This window comes from Heterocephalus glaber, unplaced genomic scaffold (genome assembly GCF_053883595.1).
Source record: "Heterocephalus glaber isolate CG9 unplaced genomic scaffold, H.glaber_assembly_v1.0 deba00001504, whole genome shotgun sequence".
NCBI lineage: Eukaryota > Metazoa > Chordata > Mammalia > Rodentia > Bathyergidae > Heterocephalus > Heterocephalus glaber.
In genome coordinates this window covers 27,996,840-28,018,704 of record NW_028258324.1, presented here as the reverse complement: position 1 = coordinate 28,018,704, position 21,865 = coordinate 27,996,840, and the positions used below count along the sequence as shown (strand labels likewise).

Below are 21,865 nucleotides of genomic sequence, written 5' to 3'. Positions count from 1 at the left end.
TCCAATATTGATTTAAAGCCCAGTGGAGAAGAAGCCTTCAAAGGAGACCTAGGCAGCAAGGCCATCTCAAGAATAGGACAAAAAGAAACTAGGAGTGCTTTACCCGAGTAACTTAGGGAAGAACCTGCTTCACAAAGAAACAACATAACAGGAACAAGTGCTGCTGGGAATATGGCCATCACCTGTGACCTGAGAGAGAAGTGTCTCACTAGAATGATGAGGGCAAAAGCTAGACTGCAGTAAGCAGAGAAGCAAGTGGAAAGTGAAGCAGAAAGAAAGTACAGGATGCATCTGGAAAAGTTTGGAGAAAGAGAAGAGAAATTGGAAAATGGGGCCATGAGAGCCTGGTACATCTTTCAATGATACCAGAAAGAAGCCAGTTGGAAGGAAGTGGCTGAAGATAACAGAGGAAAGGAATTGGTTGATAACTACAAGTTTCTGAAGAAATGCCATACAAGGGTAGTATAACCTCCTGACTCAAGATTCAGTAGACAGTGTCCAGGATCAGGCCAAACTAAGACACACAAAGGGGGATGCAGAGAGAGGCTTTGGAGACACGCTGTTATGGGTAGAACTGGGTCCTCTAAAAAGATATATCAAGACCCTAATGGCCATGCCTGTGCATATCAACTTATTTGGAGGTAAGGTCTTTTCAAAGATATTACAATCATGACTGGGTCAGAATGAACGAATTTAATGTGGATGCTGTCCTTAGAAGGAAATGACAGAAGAAAGACGGTAATGTGAAGACAAAGCAGAGACTGGGGCTTTGTGGCCTGTGGCTATCAGAAGCTGGAGAAGTCCAGGAACGATTCCCACCCTAACAGACTGGAGGGACCATGGCCCTGCTCAAACTTCTGCCTTCCAATTGTGAGAGAACAAATCCCTGTCATTTTAAGCCAGTCTTTGGTGCTTTTTGACAGCAGCCTTAGGAAACTGAATCACAATGTAAGAAAAAGGAGACTTTACTCTATACCTTAGGGCAATACATTTGCATCAAAGCCACATATGAAAGCCAGCTCTGTATACCCACCATCATCTACATAACTATTAATATTCACCCATTAGAACCACACCTGCAGCCTGCCAATCACTCACTATGGGAATCTGAGATGAAACCAAAGGATAAGAGCTTAACAAAAAACAGCAAGTATAGACTTTGCGCCTATACCTGAAGCAGGCAAAAGGAGGAAAAAAAAAAATCACAGCATTGATGAGAGGGCTCCAAAGCATTAAAGCAGTAAATTGATGCCCATCATCATGATAGCCAAGTCACTTAGGAAGGATAAGTCCATTTTATGTGGTGAGAAAACTGAGTCTGAGAGATGGGTGAGGTGAAGCGCGTGGTTAGGTGTCCACGTGAGAATCAGGCCCAAATAGATCCAATGAGTTCTCCAAAACTTAGTAAGCCTCTGAGAAGACCACAGCATGTTTCAAACAAACTAACCTGGAATCCTAGCTCCCTTTCTCTTCTGTGAAAAGGAGATAACCCTACCTACTTCACATGCCCATTGTAAAGAAGAGAAAATTACATGTGTTGCAGTCAGCAAGCTAACTGGCCCACACTAAGTAGTACTCTAAAAATGGAATTACTGAGCAGGGCACAGAAACACACATCTGTAACCCTAGCTACTCTGGAAGCTGAGGCAGGGGAATCACAAGTTCACGCCCAACCTGAGCAACATACTGAGACCATCTGCAAAAAAAAGGGAAGGGGCCATCATTGTCATTCAGAATTATGATATTTTGTGTGCCCAAACATATAAGAGCAAACTGTGCACGTGAATGGGTGCTTAGAAACTCTCCAAAGAATTAATGGAAATGTCCTCCGGGACAGTGATGGTGAACCATTTTGAGCTCTCAATGACACAAACAGTCCACTGCAGCACACATGCCATAGGTTCGTCACCACTGCCCTAACACAACCTCCCTCATCCTACCCTGAAGTAGCCTCCTGGACAGGCAGCTCGTCCTCCCCCATTTCAACCTGGGAGAGCCTTTGATTCCAGTTATATCTAAATATACATACTACAGTGTAGCATTTATTCCACTTTGATCTAAATAATTGCATCCAACTAATTCATATTCAAATTCCTTTCAAATGCATGTCACCTACCAATACTGAACACTTGGATGTGGCTCTCAAACTCCAGGAAAACTGCAGGAAAAAAAAAAATACTTGAACTTTTAAATTTGCATATTCATTAGGCAGGAAAGGGGACCTGAGTATCTATTATCTGCTAATTTATCCTGCCCAGAATTATATTTAAGGCAGCCTTGAAAAAGATAGTGTTCTCTTTAAAGCTTCATTCCAAAGGCAAGCCATAGGCCCAGAATGCTCTTGTACTGTAATCACGTCTAATGATAATTCTTCTGTTTTTATCATATTATCACTTATTACTTACCATACTAATGTGTGAGGGATCTGAAGGCAGAGAAAATAATCACAAGCCAAGGTTTTTACCCACTGAAGTTATCTGCCCAGATAACTGACTTACACTTATCCATGATGTGGCAACTTTCACTTTTCCCCGTGCCCCATCCTCAACTACATCCTGACCCCATGCTGCATACACTCCTGTAGTATTTGCTACTGTGGGAGGACAAAGGACCATTGCCCCTTTTTGGTGCTGTTGGTGGTGATTTTGTTCATTCATTTTAGGTCAACTGCTCAGGATTGGAGAGACCAACCCTACAATTTTGAGTCAAGGAAACAAATTTCCCCTACCCAGCCACAGAAAAACTAGTCTGAACAGCTGGCCTCTGTCAACACCACTAAGCCACCACCCTTTTTATTTTCAGGAGGCTCGTCACTCCCACCTCTTCGAGGGTACTTAGCAAACCTCCTGAGTACTTCTGGCAATCAACTACCACTGAAGCAGCCCACTACAAATTATGAAGGAAAAGATTTAAAGTAGGTGACAAGTGGCACAAACCAAAGCCATATGGTCCCTTCAGTATCAAGACCATCAAATAATCAGGTTAATGCCAATAAGAAGCCATGTGGGTGGGCTGGGGTCTGAAGATTCATTCCAATTCTACCACTAAGTGCTAATTTAAATGTCTATCATATCACTGAAGACTAAGCACAAAAATGTGCCACTCTGAGGTCTTTAAGCAACAGAACCCTGTATCTGAACAGTGTCCCAAGAAATCTGAACATTTCCCACACTCTGCTCTTCTTTCATTTCCTCTGGCCAACTTGTCACCAATGTCAATGCTTATTCTCCAGTCCTATTTAAATGCCTGATTAGCAGGGCTTTTTTACTTCATGCTTTGGTCAGTGAAGCCACCTCCCTCACAGCCTCCTGGACTCCACTCTCTCCCCCAGGAGGGATTTATTAGGCATGAGATAGTGTGATGAATCTAACAGCAGAGTCAGGCATGCTCACCACCGCCCCCACACCCAACCTGCCAGGATTCCAGCAGCTGCTCTACCAAGTCCAATCTATGGAAGTACTATCCTCTACCCTTTCTCCAGCATTCTCCAGTGAAACCTCCAAGCATAAACCCTCTCTTTCCTGAATTCAAATAGCATTTTAGCTTCACTACATAAAAAACAGAATAGTTACAGTCCAATTCCAATACCATCATTATATGACCTCGAAAAAACTACCTATTTCTCTATGCCTCAGTTTCTCCATCTGTAAAAAGAAGATAATAACAGGATCTGCCTTAGTTGTGAGGCTGGCATAAAACCACTCAGATGGAAAACATTCAGAACAACACAATAAATACTAGCTGTTTTAACCTAATGTGGCACTTTACACCATACTGTCTTAAATGCATATTTTATTCTTCATATTTAAAATGAGTAAATAGGGCCAGGGATTTAGCTCAGTGGTGCCATGCCTGCCAGGCAAACGTAAGATCCTGAGTTCAATTCTCGGTACTGAAAAAAAATAAAATAAAATAAGGCCAGGGATTTAGCTCAGTGGTGCTGCCACCTGCCTCACAACCGAAAGGTCCTGAGTTCAATCCCCAGTACCAAAAAAAAAAAAAAGTAAATAAAACTAATGCATTTATCACTTCAAAAACTATGTGGGTCAATGAATAGGACATGAATTTGTAGATCAGTGCTATCAAGAGTATGGGCCAAAAATGCTGCCTATCCTCAATAAGAAACATGTAAAAACTGAAATTTGTCAAAACATTTACAGCAATGTGACCCTGCCATTACATGCAAGCTGCTTTTCACTTTTCTAGTAATTCATTTTTATCATATATTTATATCAGTCTGAAACAGACTGAAAATTAATTTTTAAAAAACTAGTCCTTCACTGGTTATTTTAAGCAGCAGCATTCTAGAGGGGACTGGGAGCAGGTTTCTATTTCTTTTCTACACCCCCATATCACCTAGCACAGTGGGAGGCATACAGAAAGTACTAAGTAAATGAAAATAAAATGCCAGAAACATGTTGATTATTTAATGACTTCAAAGCAGATTTCACATGACTAGAAGAAATGTACATAAGGTCTCTAATTCATAGGGAATCTTTATTAACAGATTATTAACTCCCTTAGTCTAAAACTGACCAAATAGTAAGAATAACTCTGACCCCAAAAACATTTTCTGTAGTATCTCCTACCATAATATTATGTGAAGCTTTATTCAAAATAAATAAAACTAAGCAAAGTCAATATTAACCTTCTTCACACGACCCAAGAGAAAAATAAATTATTTAGTACTGCCTTGGACACGCTGTTGAGAGATCCTCCATACTTTCAAGTAAACTAGCACCTTGACAAAAAAATCCAACAACACTTCAGACAAACATTTGTATTAGTTCTTTACTCCTGCCAATGCCTGAAGTGGTGCTAATTTCACCAACATCATTAGATTAATCCATGAATGAAATGACTGGAAGAGGAAAGCAGCAAATTCTACCAAATTGTTTTTAATTGACAAGGCAGCATTTGCATAGCTGAGTTGTGGCACACTGGAGGTGGGCTGAAGGCTGAGTGAGTTATTCTTGCTTTAAAAAATCTTGGCACATTCAAACTGACTCTGGAAATGCCTGTAGAAAATTCAAGGTAAGAGGGAGCTCCATAAAGTCCTGCCTACCCACCTGTCTCAAAGGAAGGGATCTAGAACAATGTGGAAGTTATCATTCCTCTTTTTTGGGTCTTCTATCTCCTGCCCCAAAGCCCCCTTCTTCTCCCAGCAGTTTTAATCTCTTCTTCTTTCCCAACTGTCCTGAAATCTGTTCAAGTTTATAGGCTCAATATATTCTTGCTGTATTGAACTACTAGCAATTCCTCTAAAGAGGGCATCTAGTTTCCCACCTCTGTTCTCAGAATTTCTGCCCCAAAGGCATTCTCCACTCTACTTTGCCCCCAGGAAAACACTCACCAGCTTTCTGAAGACTTTAGAAAACACCCCTCACTCTTTTGTTCCCACCACTACAAGGAACCTTCTAATGATTTTGCTGTCCTGAGCACAGGACTTTTGTCTCTCCACCCAAAGTTCTTGAAGGTAGGAACCATGTTTTACACATCCTGGCACTCCCATGCCCTGTACCAGGCCTCAAGTTAACAGGTTTCTAGTAACCATTTGCCGATTATGACTGCTGTCCAGTTAGCAGACCCAGCAAACTGACCTTGTATAAGGTACTGGACTTTCCTTTTGCCTCTGATTAGCAGTGAGGACATAAAAGAGACACAGTTCCTGCTTCATGGAACTTACAGAGACTGGGAGGACAGATCCAAAAATCAAACACCAACTGTGCTGAATGCTGAGAAGTAAACAACCACTTGGTGGTATGAAGTAGAAAACCACCAGTGGTATGAGAATAAGGAAATGAGGCAGCAGAAAGCGCATGTGCAAAGGTCCTAAAGAGACAAATTCTGTTCAGCAGATCTAGGAAAAGTAAGAGAAGGCGAAAGTAGCTGGAGCCTCACTGGTATAAACTCCCTCTTTTGATCACTTACCCATCCAGGAAGTCCAGCCCCAGAAAATTCCATGTCTCAGGGTCAGCTGGCCCCTCCACTTCTGCATACTCTCAAAGGGTAATCACAGCCGTGACCCCAAGTATCTATGAACACATCACACACAAATCCAGATTTTCAGCTTCCACTAATATGCACTTCAACCTGAATTTCCCAGAGTCCTCTCAAATAGAAAACATTCAGAAATTAACTCTTATCTCTACCCTTTCCAAGCTTAGACACTCATGGGGGAATGAGTGGGAAAAATGGGGGGAAAAACACTATTTTGTTTCCATGGGGTAAATTAGTTTAGAGACCCCCATCTGTCCATTTACCCAAAAGTCTACACAACTATTATCCCAAGTCTGAAACCTCTGCGTTCTTGAGAATTTATCAATTCCCTACTGTGAAAAGTCCAATTTTCTTCATGTTCTTTAACCAAAACAACTTATCCCAAAGAATGAATGCAGAAGTAGATACAAAAATCCAGATGTTAAAGACATGCCCATAAGTACAAAACAATGCCATTCTCTTCACTATTTTACCTTTGGGGGAAAAAAGTAATTCTTCATTAAAAAAAATTTAACATGAAATTCATTTAGTTTTAAATGAATTAATATAGTTTCAAAATTTATAGGTTTTAATTTCTAATACAATAAATATAACCTAGGTAAACAAAAGCTCTATGGGATCGCTCATGCTTAAGACTGTAAAGGGGATGTTTATAGCAGCATAACTCATAATAGCTAAATCTGAGAAGTGGCCTATATGTCCATCAACAAATGAGTGGATAAAGAAAATGTTTTCATACACAACAGAGTACTACTCTGCCATAAAGAAGGATAAATTTGAGCTATTTGAAAAAAACTGAGCTACTTACAGGAAAATGGATACACAATGAAATTGTAATGTTGAGTAAAATAAATCAGACACACAAGCTTAAATATCACATGGTTTCTCTTATATTAGAAACTCAAAGTATAAGTAATTTAAAGATCAAAAGTGAAAGATAACTGGAAATGGGAAGGGGACCAAGAGATGGGGGAAGGGAAGGGAAGAGGAAATGAAAAGAATTATGATATGTTACAATCATTATGTAATGCAAATGTACACTAATAAAAATAAATAAATAGATTACAAAGGGATTCCATAAGCAGAAAACTTGGGACTTGCTGGCTAAAGTCAGCAATATGAGATTTTTCTTATGCATCCCTGTCAGTTCACACATGCACTCTGCCAATTCTGTTATCCAAATATCCTTTGTCAGGAATCCTGCCTTTGGTTTTCTTCCCAAGATTCCCAAACCCACAGGCCAAAAAACATCCACTTTGAATCCCAAAACCTATGACTGTGACCTCACTTGGAAAAGGGGTCTTTGTGGATATAATTTTGGATGTGATCATCCTGGATTATCCAAGTAAGCCCTAAATCCAATGACAAGTGTCCTCATAAGAGACACCCAGAGAAGAATACAGGACCAGAGAAGAGAAGATGAAGGCAAAAACTACAGTGATGTGGCCACAAGTCAAAGAAGCCAGGGAACACACAACATGTGAAGCACAGAGGTGGGAAGAGACAAGGAAGAGTCCTCCCTAGAGTCTGAGGGAGTGTGACTCTCTAGCACTGTGACTTCACACTTAGCCTCCAAAATGATAACAGAATAAGTTTTGTTGTTTTAAACTAACAGCTTTTTTTTTCTGGTAATCTGTAATAGCAGCCACAAGAAACTAGTCACTCACTCGAAGTCCCAAACACCAGTCACTACTCAGTAAATCTTTCTGCCTCAGCGTGACCCTCAGAGTCTGTCTCCTCCAACTGTAACCTTTGGTCACCTCAAATCTCATTTCTATAATGTAGGTGAATGTTGCCCCTTTGTCTCCACCACCATACCCAAACACCTCCACACAGTGCACGGAGGTCCAGGACCTGATCCCACCCTGTACATGCCACACCACAACTCAGGCCCACATCCTTGGGCACACTGCACAGTCTTTCTGCCCTGTGACCTACACACATGCAGTATCCTCTGCCTGGAATTAATTTCCTTCCACTTCCTCACTGCCAGCCACTCCTACACATACTCCAAGTCTCGGATTCAGAAATCTCCCCTGCTAACAAATCTCCTCAAAAAAAAAAAAAAAAAAAGGGTCACTCCTTGTTTCCACAGGGCTTTGAAGGTTCTTCCCAAAGAGTATCTGAAACATTGTATTCTTCCTTTAGAGGTCTATCCTCTAGCCTATGTTTTGCCACCTCAGACATGATCGACCAGAAAAGTCTGGCGTGGGGGGCTATCTGGTGCACTGGAGGTTAGTAGCAGCCCTGGCTCATACTACTGGGCACCAGCATGCAGCAGCTGTGACAACTCACAACATTTCTAGACACTGAAATGTCTGGAGGGGGAAAAAAGAAAAAGCACCTTGGGCACTACTGCAGATTAAAAGCTTTGCTGCCCTGTATCTAATGCTCTGTGCATCTGTTTATTTTTACATTCATTCATAAAACAGAGTTCTGAGCGCTAGGTGTGAGCCAGGCACTATGCTCGAAGCCAGGGACACAGCAGGAAATAAAAGCCTTCGGTCCTGTCCTCATGAAGCCATAGCTGGCAAAGAGCCTACAAAGTATTCAATAATATTGGTTGAATGACTGACTTGGTTTGGAATGTATGTGTATAATAATGTTTCCCTCAAAACATGGAAAATAAAACCCAATAGCTTTTTTTTCTCCCTTTTTCAGGGCCACAGTGTTGCACAACAAAGAATCCACTTATACAGAATGCCACATTAAGTGTTGTTCCCTGAAACTGGGCAACCAGTACAGCTTGTAAATGCTACCCATAAATAAGGCAGTAGCTCAACCAAAAAACAGAACTGGAAAGGAATCATTCCTACACACAAAAGGCCAAAAATGCCAATGCCAGAGCTATGCCCAGAGGGTGGGAGTCTACCAGCAAACACAAGGAGAGGGCATGAGACTCTGGAGTATTCCTCTCTGTCCAGGAGGCACCACATGAGATGAGAGGATAGACAGTGAGCTAAACAGTCCCCAGCTCTCAAGAGTCACAGGGTGACCTAAACTGCAGAGTGATTCTCACAGCTAGGGCAACATGAGGGTGTTTCCCAGAAGGGGAAGCTGTCTACCAAGAGGAGGTCAAGTAAAGGCACAAAGTGTTTGGCCCAGATCCACTCTGACAACTCGGTTTCACCTGTCTGCAGCTCTAAAGGTACATGGCCTCCTTCATAGAGTGCAGAGCCACAGATTCTTCCTCTCAAAGCAAAGCAAAAAAGAACAGGGATCTCCCCAATTTCATACCAATATTCTTTCTGCCAGAATGGAAATAAAAGAGCTCACTGTTTAGTTTCTCTCAGCTCCCAATAGGCACTGGTCAGAATTTACTACCTAATGGACAAGATGCAGGTGTTCATTGTCTTACTAAGCCAAAGTGTAAAACCTCTTAGCATATTCTCTGAAAAAAATAGGGGAGGCCCATGCATGTTGTGATCCTTTGAGGGTGCCAAAATATAAATGGAAAGTACCATGACAACATTAAAATGCTTTTGGCTACAAGAAACTGATAACAGGCCCAACAATGGCTTAAACCATGTGGACTTCTATTGTTTACTTATCAAGAAATCCAGGGAGAAGTAGTCCCATGGCAAATTCAGCAGCTTAACTATTTTAAAGAGCCACTCAATAGACCCGCTCCCCAACTTTGCACTGGCTTTTCAGTTATAGGCTTGACTGATGCCTCACAGCACCAGCTGCAGCTATCATATTCTCTCACTACTTCCCAAACCCAAAACTAAGGGGCCTTCATGGCATTAAGAATGGCCATTCTCCTCTTACGCCTACAGATTGAGAGAGAAAAAATTTCTTCTCCAAAAGTCCTGTAGCTTATTTCCATTGCATCCCTTTCATCAGAACTAAATTATAAGCTTACTTCAGGCTGTAATAGAGACAAGGAAACTGACCTAGCTTTAATTTTTTTTAAGCTCTTAGTGGAAAGCAGGAAAGGGAAAAGCAGGATAAGAATGATAGTGAAGTAGCTAACAAAGTGTCTGCCACATGTAATCATATCCAGTGGTGTGCTGAAGAATATTAACAACTAGTTTGCATAAAAATGAAAAGAAACAAAACCCTAATTTGTAATATTTGCCAACTTCCTTGGTGTAAATATTTTACTCACGTTATAGCTGATTTCAAGTTACCAACATATCATGCAGCTCATAAAACTTCTAAAACTAACAATCGGCTAGCGCAAGCCTTTTCCAACATATCGCAAAGTCTGTATCTTCCATTTGATTTCAATTTAAGTTTATAACACTCCTTCATATTTAAAATACTAAAGTGCCTATGACTGAGGATTAGTCTCTCCAGCTTACAGGTGAGGGAAATCACACTGCCCAAGTGGCAGAGCAGGAATGCTCACTTAACAGTTCCAGCCTCCACCCTACCACAACTGGCAGCACCACAGGCACAAGTGCCTATAACAACACTCTGTGACACTGTTGTGCCTACTCAGCAGCTTAAGGAGCTCCACGTTGATTTAAAACAAACAATAACCACTGAGGTCCCAGCTACTCAAGATGAAGGAGGATCACTTGGGCCCAGGAGTTCAAGGTTAGCCTGGGGAAAAGTCTCAGTGAGACCCTGTCTCAAAACAAAAAATTAACAACAAAGACTCATTCCTGTAAACCTAAAGTAACCTAATAATTATTCTTTAGGGTATTTCCTCCAAGGACAAAAGTACTATGTGTTTAATATTAAGCTTGGAATGTAGATTAACACAAAGAAAATAATCACTGCTAATTTCATCCCCCAGTACTGTGATTTGAATGTGTCCCCAAAGTTCAGGTGTTAGGAACTTAAGGCCCAATACCAGAGTTGAGAGGTGGGATCCTTAGCAACAGATTAGGTCTTTCGGGCTGCACCCTTATGAATTGACTGTCTCAGAAGAAACAGGCTCCTTATAAAAGCAAATTCAACCCTCTCTTGCCTTTGTGCACCCAAATGATGCCTTCCAGATACAGCAAGAAGGGCCTCACGAAACACCTCAAACTGGGACTTCCCAGCCAATTATCTTAATTTAAAAACTGCCCAGACTATGGCATTATGTTACAGCAATGTGAAACAGACTAAACTACCTAGAGATAACAGTTGTCTGCAAGTGAGTGATAATCCAGATTATGCAAACATATTTAAGTAGCTTAAGCAGTGATCAAGCTGTTTTATGACTCAGTAACATTTTTCCTTTTTATGTAAATTCTCCAAGACAAAGAAATACAATATTTTGAAACCCCTTGTCATTATCACCCAGCTTTAGAAATCATCTAGAGATGATTAAAAGTCCAAGTGTTTCTGTTCTCCCATCTCCCCAGGAATGTGCAGGAGGCATATGCCTCCTCCCTACACTTCCATTTGATTTCCTCACTCCACTTGGCCTTCTTCACTCAGACCCAGAGGCCAGCTGTTCTCTAGGCTAAATCAACAACCTCCTCTTTGCTGCTCCAAGACACAGGTTTGGGCACCTTTCACCACAACTGAAGTTCAGAACCCCATTAAAGTAAAGGATAGCTTCAGTAGAAACACAGCACGATTCCCAGAGTTTCCAAGTTCCATTTACTTCACATTTCTACTTCTGATCTGTTGTCACATGTTGGTGCAAGCACATGCGCACACAACCTGCAGGTGGCACTAACTGATTCAACTAAAATCCTCAAACTTTGTTCATCCTCATTGTTACGGCTTGTGTTTAGATGTCCCCCCAAAGCCGCATGAGAATGAGGAGGGCTATTTTGGAAGTGGCTGAATCTAGAGTGTGATTGATTCATGGTGGGGCTAGACCTGAGGGCACTAGGATTAAGGGCGTGCTACCAGGCCTAAGTAATCTGAATAAGATAAAAGGGGCAAAAAAGATGCTCTTAAAGCCCCTTGTTGCTTTTGCTACCTTCTGTACACCATGTTGATTCTCTTCTACAAGGCCTGTCTGCCACCCACCCTGCCTTGGAGCCAGTTGATTATAGACTGAAACCTCTACAAACTGTAAGCCCAATAAACCTTTCCTCCTTTGACTTTGGACGTCGAGTATTTTGTCTCAGCAATGAGAAAAAACTAAGACATTCATCCTCTCTGACCTTGTGATCCAATATGGTTTGCCTTATGGACTTCACTCTGGTCCTCAACCTTCCTAAAAGATTCACACTTCATCTGCCCCCGTTAGCACAAGGGAAGTATCTGCTAAAGGTCAGTGGTTCCACTCTAAATTAACAGTAAAATATGAGCCCTTAGGGGGCCGGGGATTTAGCTCAGTGGTTCCACCTCCTACCACCTGCCTCCCAAGCGAAAGGTTCCCAAGTTTGATCCCCAGTACCAAAACAAAAACAAACAAAAAAACGAAACAAAAGATATGAGTCCTCCAATGAGTCCAGTGGAGAACCCAGCCTCTGGGTCAAACAAAATTCCACAACCCCGATAAATTCAAAGAACAGTTTCAGATCTGCTGCCCTGTGCCTCAGTTTAGCCAAGTGCATGCAGGAGGAAGCTGTGTGTATATTTCCAGAGCCAAGCAGTTCCAAGCATGGAGTTCTGCTCTGCTAGAAACCATTTACGGCTGAAAGAAAACAAGCTTAGGCTGAAGGCTGAGAACAATGGTTATTAGAAGAGAACTTTAAAAAAAGAGAAAGAACTTCAAGGGGAAAGTAGTTAAACTCATTTGCACTATCTAATATCAAAAGGTACCAACACTTTAAATAGCGTATTTGTCTAAAAGATTCTAATACATCAAATAGTGGGCAGTAAATAATAAGGGAGGCCCAGTTTCTCTACAGAAAAGGACACAAACTGAGGCAAATGTACTCAAATTTACTGTGTTTAGGAAACACTTAGAAAGACTGTTTAAAATGCAAATTCTGACTCAGCAGGTCTGGGGTGGAGGCTCGGTGCTATATCTCCATTTCTACCAGGCATCTTTGATGATTCCGCTGCAGGTATTGGCAGACTGAAAAGTTGAGAACCAGCTGAGTTCTTACCCAGGCCACAGAATTGTTTAGCAACACTTCTATGAGCAGCTGAAAACAGCAGGACCTCTGACCCAATGTTCCTACCCTGATTCTGTCCTAAGAGTCACCCAAGGCATGAGTTGAACATCAAGATGTCTGCCCCTCCCTGAACACTGGGACTCAGAGAAGTCTGTAGCTTGGCCCTGAGCCAGCCAATTAGTCCCAGGTAGAAAGCTTTCTAGAACCACAGGTCTCCCTACCCTTCTCTGCCTTTTGGTCCCCTGGCAACTGGTCAACTCCTCCTTTCTTCCCAGGCTCTTTTTTATCAATACTTTCCCTTTAAGGAAACAGTTTTACCTCCCTTGTTTAACCTCTCCAGCTGTCTCTAAAACAAGTATTTATGTGTTTTAAGAGTTTTAGATACTTACAACAAAAATAACAGGGGTTACCAAAACAAAGCAAGCACTGGGACAGTGACATACACTATAAATACAATCATTCATTGAGTTCTACATTTTATTAATTTCCTTATGAATCAGTGCTTAGTCCAATCCCAGGCATTAAGCAGTTTACAGCTGTGGATACCAGCTATAAATAAGGTCCTGCTCTCATGCAGCTTATGTTCCAGTATGGAGGGCAAGCCATTGAAAGGAGAATAAACAACCTATCACTGAATTTCAAACAATTACTGCAAAATATTTAAACACAGGGTGAGAAACTGGCGAAGATGAGGAGAGATACACTACAAGGAAGACCGCCCTGTGGAAGTTTCTGAGCTACCAGCCAAAGGAAACATGACTGCCAGAGAAGCAACAACAAAAAGTCCCAGAGCTGGGCCTGTTAGGAGAGAAAAGCAGACAGTGATCCCACCATACAGCCAGCAGGGGGAGCACAAGGTGGGTGACTGGAGCCCAGATCTCTAAGGGAAGGGACCCATGGATATTGTAAGAACAATGGGAGGCCCTGGGATACTTTAACGAAGGGTCAGCCAACAGTCACAGACCTGTACTTTGTGTGACAGACACTATTCAACTTACTTTGCATATGGTAGTTCATCCTACCTTCCCTGGAGCCTGTGAAGAAGGAAAAAATGTGAACCTCATTCCACAGGTGAGGAATTTGGGTCAAACAGGCAGCAAGTGGTAGAGCCGAAACTCCAAGTCAGGCTGGCTGGCTGGCTAAGACAGCGGTTATGGAAGTGAGCAAGGGTCAGAATCCTAGGCCCTGAAGGGTTTGGATGTTATTCCAAGCATAACGGAAAATCACTGAAGAGGGTCTGAGACCTCCTGACTCATTCCCTTAGATCTGAGCTAAGACGAAGGCACAATTTCTCAGAAGAGGACACCAAAATCTGGCTGAGTTGGTTGTGAAACCAAACTACTTACTGTACGTATCTTCAAGCACAGGGGGATGCCTAATCCAACCCTACCTGTGTCAACAGAATTCTCTGGCCCCTGCAGAACAGAGTGACTTTTCTTCTCTAGGTTGAGGTTCTCAAAGTGGGGTTCTGGACCACCACTGTAAGATCACAGGAATCCTGTTAGAAATGCAAATTCTGGGGCCCCACCTCAGAGCTACTAAATCAGAAACTCCATAACCTGGGTTTTTTTCTTACTGTTTGTTCCTCTGCAGTGCTATTGAGGAACACAGGGCCCAGCATATCCTAGGTAAGCACTCCTCCGCTGAGCTATAACCCCAGACCAGCAATTTGTCTTTAACAAGTCCTCCAAGTAATGAGAATGTGCTCTGGAGTTAGAGAAATACTCCTCAGGGTTATGCACAAGCAGTAGCCACCATCACCAACTCTCCAAAGCCATATGCTTCCTCTCTTCAGGCAGCCCCTACACTGCATGCCAGGCCAACCCTCCCCACCCCCCCAAACCCTACCACTGGGCTCTTGCTGCCTACAAACCTCTTGCCCCAACTCATTTTTCCAACGAATTTGATTTCCTGGACATACTACTCAATTGTGTAACCCTTTTCCATCCAATGGCAAAACTCCTCTTCCTTCCTACTTTTAAGGTTTAATTTCACTTTGAGCCTTATATCCCCCAAAACAGATGCAAAGGGCACTTTCAGCAATTACCTAGACTTTCCCCAATACCTCTCAGTCACCAGATTTCCTTTTGTATTCATTCATTCCACTTTCATTCATATATTCCAGCAAATATTTGTGCACTCAAAATTCTAGGAACTAAATGCACTAAGTGCCAGTACTTCAATGATGCCTAAAACAGACCTCATCACTGCCCTTAGCAAACTGTCCCATTAAGCAGAGGATGGCAAGATGCAAATAAATATGTAATTACAAATGATATACCTGAAAGGCCTGAGGAGTTTGTTGGGCTGGGACCTGAATAAAGACAAAGAGGTCAACCTGATGGCAGTTCACACAGCAAATGTTTGGGTGCTGAGTCTGTGCCAGATTCTAAGTTCTCCCGTGTATTATCCGTGTAATCTTCCAACAGCCTTGAGAGGTAAACAGTATTCTCATCCCTTCTCTATGAGAAAGGAAACTGAGGCACGGGCAGAATAAGGAGTATGTAAACAAGAAAGCCAGGCTTCAGCCCAGTTAGAGTGGCTCCAGAACCTACTGACCACAACAGGCTAAGGTGAGAAGAGGAGGGTGGAATGTTAAGGATGGAGGGGAGGCAGACGAGGTCCAGGCAGACGGACCAGCACATCCAAGAGCCTAGACAGAGAAAAGTCAGCCTGAAGCCTGAAAGAAAGTCAGGCACGTTGGTGAAACTGAAAAGTATCAAATTTATTGGAAATACATTGTGGAACTGGACTGGACAAGATGTACTGATGAATGTATGGTACTGATACATACATGAGGCCTAAGGAAGGAGAAAGAATTAAGAATAACTCCCACTTTTCAGATTCCATATTTTAAAACCTTAAGAACAGTCTGTTTCCACAGGCAAGTATTCTACCCAATATATAATAAAGTCCTATGAAAGGCTGATGCACAGCAAACTCTTGAATGAATATAATCAGTGGATCAAGCAGGTTGAGGCTTCCAGTTCTTACTTTCCAATTCTTCTCTACCAGAGGTCCTCATTGAAGAATCCCACTCTATCCCTTGGGGGCCATTTCCCAGAACAATGATGCCACTGTAACACTAACAATATAAACCACAAACACAGTGACAAGGATGGCCTCTACTTAGTGAAAGGGTTCTCTCACACACTGTGAGAACCTTTTTCCACAAATTTTCAATGAAGACAATTCAGCTAATTTATAAATGAGAAATTATACAACTTTCGAACTGGAAAGATGCTAAACCAGAATGCAAACCCACAACTGCCCTATTTGGAAGCCTACACTTCCTCCATTAAATCAGTATTTCCCACCATGTGGGACACATAACTCTGATGAACCACATTAGTTTTAGATGCACAAATCAACTTTTTAAAGTGTTAATGGCTATGGTCATCTTTGAATCTGTATAATTAACAATTTTGCGTGTGTACGTAACACCAAATAGATAAGAATATAATTGTTATAATTTGATATATTTTTATACATTCATATACATATTGAAATAAATTGATAATTTCATGTGTTTCCCCTAGGAAACACAAAAAAGTTCCCTGAAAGTTTGAAGAAAACATTGCAGGGGTGTGTTGGCACACCCCCGTAATTCCAAGCAATTTGGGAGGCTGAGGCAGGAGGATCCCAAGTTTCAGTCTAGTATGGGCAACTTAGCAACTTAGTGAAACCCAGTCTCAAAGTTTAAAAAGGGCCTAAGGATGCTGCTCAGTGTGAATGCCTTGGGTCCAATCCCCAGTATCAAAAAAAGGAAAACATTAGAATAAAGAGTACACAGGTGGCATACAGATAGAAATTTTGATGGAAGTAATACATAAATAACTAAGCTTAGGAAACTACTCACTAACCACCCAAGAACAGCCAAGCACCTGTTCCATATTGTACCCAAATCTGAGTCTTGGCTCACTTATAACTATCTCTGCTCAAGAGAAATAAAACGTCAGTTGCCCTGGGGAAGACAATTTAGCATAAATCATCCTTAATGCAGTACCAGGTTTTGACACAAATACTAGATTGGTAATCCAATTCTGCTTATTCACCATACCCCTTGGTTAAATCAAAGTTTTCCTGGGCTTCAGTTTCACTTTGTCAAAAAGAAAAATACTAGGAGTAGTCTCCGAGGTCACTTCCAGTTTTAGAATTCCACAAAATGACCCTTGAAATCCATAATTATTCTTTCCAGAATCACAGAGGACCCCAGCCTGAGTCTTTTTTTTTTCAGCCTGAGTCTTTTATGAGTGTTATCATAAAAAAAAAATTAAGTAGGCCCACATGACATCCCAAGCCACCATCTCAAAACTCACGCTGCCATCAATTACACTACCCTCTGGAGAGATGTGGCAAGACCTAAATTACAAAACGATAATGAATGTCACTGTCCCCACAATAACTCCAAGGATTTCCTGCTAGTCATTTCGAAGTTAACTTTCTCTGCAATAGTTCTTACTATCTCTGTTCTTTATAGTCCTAAACAATTCACTTCATTCTGAGTCAAGGTAGCACGGTGAGGAAATGGATGTGGAAGAAATCTGCAAGATTTCATCAAACTCTGGCTCTCCTGTTGAGCCTCTGCCAGGAACCACCTGTAAAACCTTCCAGCTCCAATCTTCACTTTAGTCCAGTGATGCTCAAATTTAACATTAAACCTCTAAACAGCAGTTGTTGCTCCTTATTACTCACATATTATTAGCAAAACAGGTTAGCCAGAACTAGCACTCACCCTCCACTAATCAGTCAGGTATTATTTATCAAAATGGAAGTCTTAAAGACCCCTCCTTGCTTTATTTACAAAGTCCTTTCTGTGAAATCAGCAGGTCTATAAACTTTTCATAGAGGGCTTTTAGGTTCACAGGTAAGTTCTGAAAAGTGCTCATTTGTGTTTAACTGAAGAAAATAAAGGATGGGTGGGCTGCAGCTGGCAAACTGAAAGCACAGCTGGGAAGCAGGTGATTTTAAAAAAAAGAGACAAGGCAAATCCCTGGGCAATTTGTGTAGCCAAGGGTGATCGTTATTAGAACTGGAGAGTTGTTACATAATTACTTGTTAACTCCTGACAAACACATACACAGCTATAAAATGCCATGGTTACCCTAGCCATTGAAGCTAGTAACCTGGTGCAAGAGTCAAGGTTTCTCCAATTAATTTCATTCAAAGAAATAGCAATCCTGGGACCTATTCCCTTCCAAGGTAACTCTCCTGCTTTTACATATACAAAACAGACTGGAGCAATTAAACCAATTGCCTCTAGGGACAAAAAAACAAAACAAAACAAAAAAATCAGTGTTTCTCCTTAAAATTGATTTTTAAAAGGGAGAGGGAACACAAAGGTACGATCAGAGAGCTAAATATCACTTCGATTAAAAAACGACTTTTATTCCAAACTGGAAAATGTGAAAAGGGTCCCTCCCCCATCGGCCCATGCTCAGCTGGCGCAAAACGCAAAGACCTTACTGTCGGATGCACTGCATTCCAACATTTTTCAAAAAGTTTACGAGGATTTACCGAAACGACGGAAAGAAAAATAAAGCAAGCAGAAGGTGAGGAAAGCAAGCAGGAAGATTTCGGCAAGGAAGGATCCGGTGAAGCGCCCGGGGGCTCGGTGCAAGGCCCGATAACCGGGAAGCGACCCGGCACCTGGAGAGCGAGCGCCCCGGTGGAGCGCAAGGAATGACAGCCGCTCAGTATCCGTCGCCAGGGGTCCCCTACTGCCCCAGCCCGACCCCCGCCTCCAATCCCCCCCCCGACCCTTCCCCCGCAGCGCCGGCGATGCCCGCTGGGCCAACTTGGCCCCAGGTCAGCGCTGCGGAGCGCGGCCCCAGCAGCCGCGGAGGCCGCCGGCGCCCTTACCTCCTTCTGCTTGGGGTCCTGCGGGTAAACGTCGGGCGGCCCGAGCCGGGGGCGCTTCAGCGGTCTCTGCTCATAGCTGAGAAGCCCGAAGGCGGCCATGATCTCTCATGTTAACCGGCGAAATGAATGAGAGTTGGAGCTGGAGCAGCCGCCTCTGAGCACCAGGGAGCAGCACTTTGCAGACAGACTCCCTCTCCCCCCTCCTCGCTCGCTCGCTCGTTGTGGCGCTGTAGGCTGGGGATATGAAGCAGGTTGGATGCCGCCGCTGCCCGGCACGCAGACACGCACCGATGGGGGCAGCCTTCGGCGGACACCCGGCTGCTCTCGAGCCTCGGGACGCGCCGCTCCGGGGGCGCGGTGGAGGGGCTGAAGGTCTGCCAGGGTCTTCCTCGGAGCCAGCCTCCCGCCACCCCCCTTGTCCCCAAGGGGAGGAGCAGCTGATGGGAACGTGTGACTTTTTTCACCAATGGACCCAAACCCACCCCAGCTGGGCGCAGGCTAACGGTGGGGGAGGGGTAAGGAGGGGGGAAAAAAAACTTTTCTAGGCGCCTGGGCAGGCGGCTCAAGTGCTCGCCCTAGGCGAGGGTGGCCCCCTTCCCCGGAGAGGAGCAGCGGGGCGCCGCCCCCGCCTCCGGGACCCTCCCCCGAGCCCTGCGCCCCTCGCCCCGCAGACGACGCCACCTGGGCGCAGACCCAGCCGGCGCGTGCGGAGGGAGGCCTGGAGGGCTAGGGGAGGAAGGGACGCGGCCGGTGCCTCTGAGACGCCCGCCGGGCTGCGTGGCGCATCCGCTCCGGGTGGGCGCCAAGGAGCGCTGCGGGCGGTCGTGGCGGCCGGAGGGGCCGCGCTCGCGGTGGCTCGGGGCCGACTTAACCCTTTGCTCCCCTCCAGGAGCTAGGGAAGGGAGGCGAGGAGGGTGGCCGGGAGCGCCGACCGGGACAGACAGCCTGCAGGCGTCTTGGACTCTTCCGCGCCCCTCCCCGCCCCCACCCCAACAGTTTACCTGTTGGTCCCGGGCTAGCGGGCAGGGGCCGCCGGCAGCGGGGGCACTCGGGCGGCCGCAGCTTCCATCGTTCGGGCAGGGAAGGGGGAATTGGACTTGATTTTATTGGTGAAATAGCTGTCTCGCCCGAGCGAGCTCCGGGGATGCCGCGAAGTTTGCCACTGTCTGGGGGCGCCGAGCAACGCCGGCGTCCTCGCCCCCACGGCCCGGGCGCGCGAGCTTCCGAGTTGGCGGACGGCGGCGGCGCGGGGCCGCACTGAGCATGCCCAGCCCGCCGGACCGCGGAGGAGTTGGCTTCGAGCGCAGAGCGCTCCGATCCGCCTCTCCGGGTTTTCGCAGCCGCAGAGCGCGCGGCCGGCGGGCGGACCTGGGGCGACTGAGGGGGGGGGGGTCTCGGGACCCCCTTCAAGCCTAGGGCTGCGGCCTCCGCCTCGACGTCTCCCGAGGTCCCTGTCCCCGCGGCCTGGGCCAGAAACCTCACCTGCTCCGGTCGCGTGAATGGGGCTAGAGGGAGTGATCCTGCGGGGCCGACGGCATCCAACCAGCCCGCGCTCCTGGCTCGCTTCGGGGCGTGGGCACCAAGGCACTGGGCCACCTGCCGCGAGCACCCAGAGACCGCAGCCCGGAGGCGGAGACTGCCCGCTGGTCCTGGGGGACCCCGCGGGAGGCCCGCCCGGAGGATGCGCCCCCACTTGGCCAAGAATGATGGCTGCCATTTATGTAGCTTTCGCTTCGCGTTAGGATCTTAACGGTCGGAATCTGCTCGCAATAAACCTTTCGAGGTTTTACACTACCCTCTATATAGATGGAGAAATTGAGTCGATTTAGGGGAGTTCTGTGACTTGTTCAAAGCCATGACGCTAGTCGAGATTTGAACCTACTACTGCCTGATCTCAAGTTTCAGATCTATACTCCTCTCCCTGAAGTTGGAAATACCGGGTGCCTAACCTGCCTTTGGCTTGATTGTGTGGCGTTCCCCACAACTTGAAGAAATGTCCTAGACTCCTGATTCCAGCTCTGTAGGTAGCACAGGCAAAATCTAACCTGAAGCCTTTGCAAAACGCCTGAGACATAGGTGCTCAGAAAACGCTGGTTGAGTCTGATGTCTACTTACTTTTGCTTCTACACTAGGAAAACAAGAAGGCTAATTCTTCACTTCTGGCTCTGTCTCTGACTCCAAACCTAGTCTGAGGCTGAGTCAGGACTACTCAGTCAGAGCAAGTACTTCTAGAAAAGAGTTACCTTCCCCTCAGGAGACATTTCCTAACCTCTTTTCCTATCCTGCCACAAGGATTTCTCTTCTGATATCCTAGCTACAACTTCATGGAGCAATTTGCCCTTGTGATACAGACACCTGTCAAATTAGCTCACTTGCTTGAAAAAAAGGAGGGTTTTTAAAATTAATATCTAACTTTGTTAGGAAAATTATCATCCATACCAAAAAGTAAATAAATTGCATAGTAAACTTTCATACGTCTCCCAGTTGCGACAAAGTTTCACCATTTTCATTTTGTTACCAGCTTTTTGGGGTGCTGGAGTCTCATTCTGGAGGTGATTTCTAGGTTCTTTCCATCTCAGCTGATCAAAATGAGCAAAAACGGTGGCAAAGTTTCATATTTATTTGAGGTAGGAAAAATTAAAAAGGAGAAATTAAAAATGAAGGGCAAGAAACTGGCTCTGCAGAGCAAATTTGGGTAAAAATAAAAATAAAAGAAATAAAAATAAAAGCACACCTTAAAGAATATGGGGCCAGCTGACATGGGGTGGCACATTAGCAAGCTCTTCATGGTGCCTTGTCCTTTTATTCATTCCACACATTTCGAGTTCTCAGGAGAAATCCACATGTGGGGTTCTAAGAATTGTTTTGCACATGTGTCCTGAGATGTGATCATGCCTCCCTTCCCAGCCCTATCTTCCTATCTCCATTTCACTTTTTCTGTCCCCAACACACTGATGCACACTACTATTGACAGTTTTATTCATTGTTGCAGCTCAGGTACCCAGCATGGGACCTGGCACATGGTGTACACTCCAAAAATG

At 44.4% G+C, this 21,865-nt stretch overlaps 1 protein-coding gene across 13 annotated transcripts in view; it reads right to left on the bottom strand.

The window, feature by feature from the left end:
* Med12l (mediator complex subunit 12L) overlaps positions 1 to 20,470 on the bottom strand; it is a 314,799-nt gene extending 294,329 nt beyond the window's left edge. For 12 of the 13 annotated variants that reach the window (XM_021253159.2, XM_087186356.1, XM_087186357.1 and 9 more), the window contains exons 1-2: positions 19,826 to 20,078; positions 18,825 to 19,058 (exon numbers count right to left, since the gene is read on the bottom strand). In XM_021253159.2, the coding sequence (XP_021108818.2) occupies positions 18,825 to 18,923 (99 nt within the window). In that variant the 5' untranslated portion in view covers positions 18,924 to 19,058; positions 19,826 to 20,078. Of the gene's footprint in view, positions 1 to 18,824; positions 19,059 to 19,825; positions 20,079 to 20,306 lie in introns of those variants that run through there. The other variant, XM_087186351.1, reaches the window with a different exon arrangement.
* Positions 20,471 to 21,865: the final 1,395 nt, after the last annotated feature.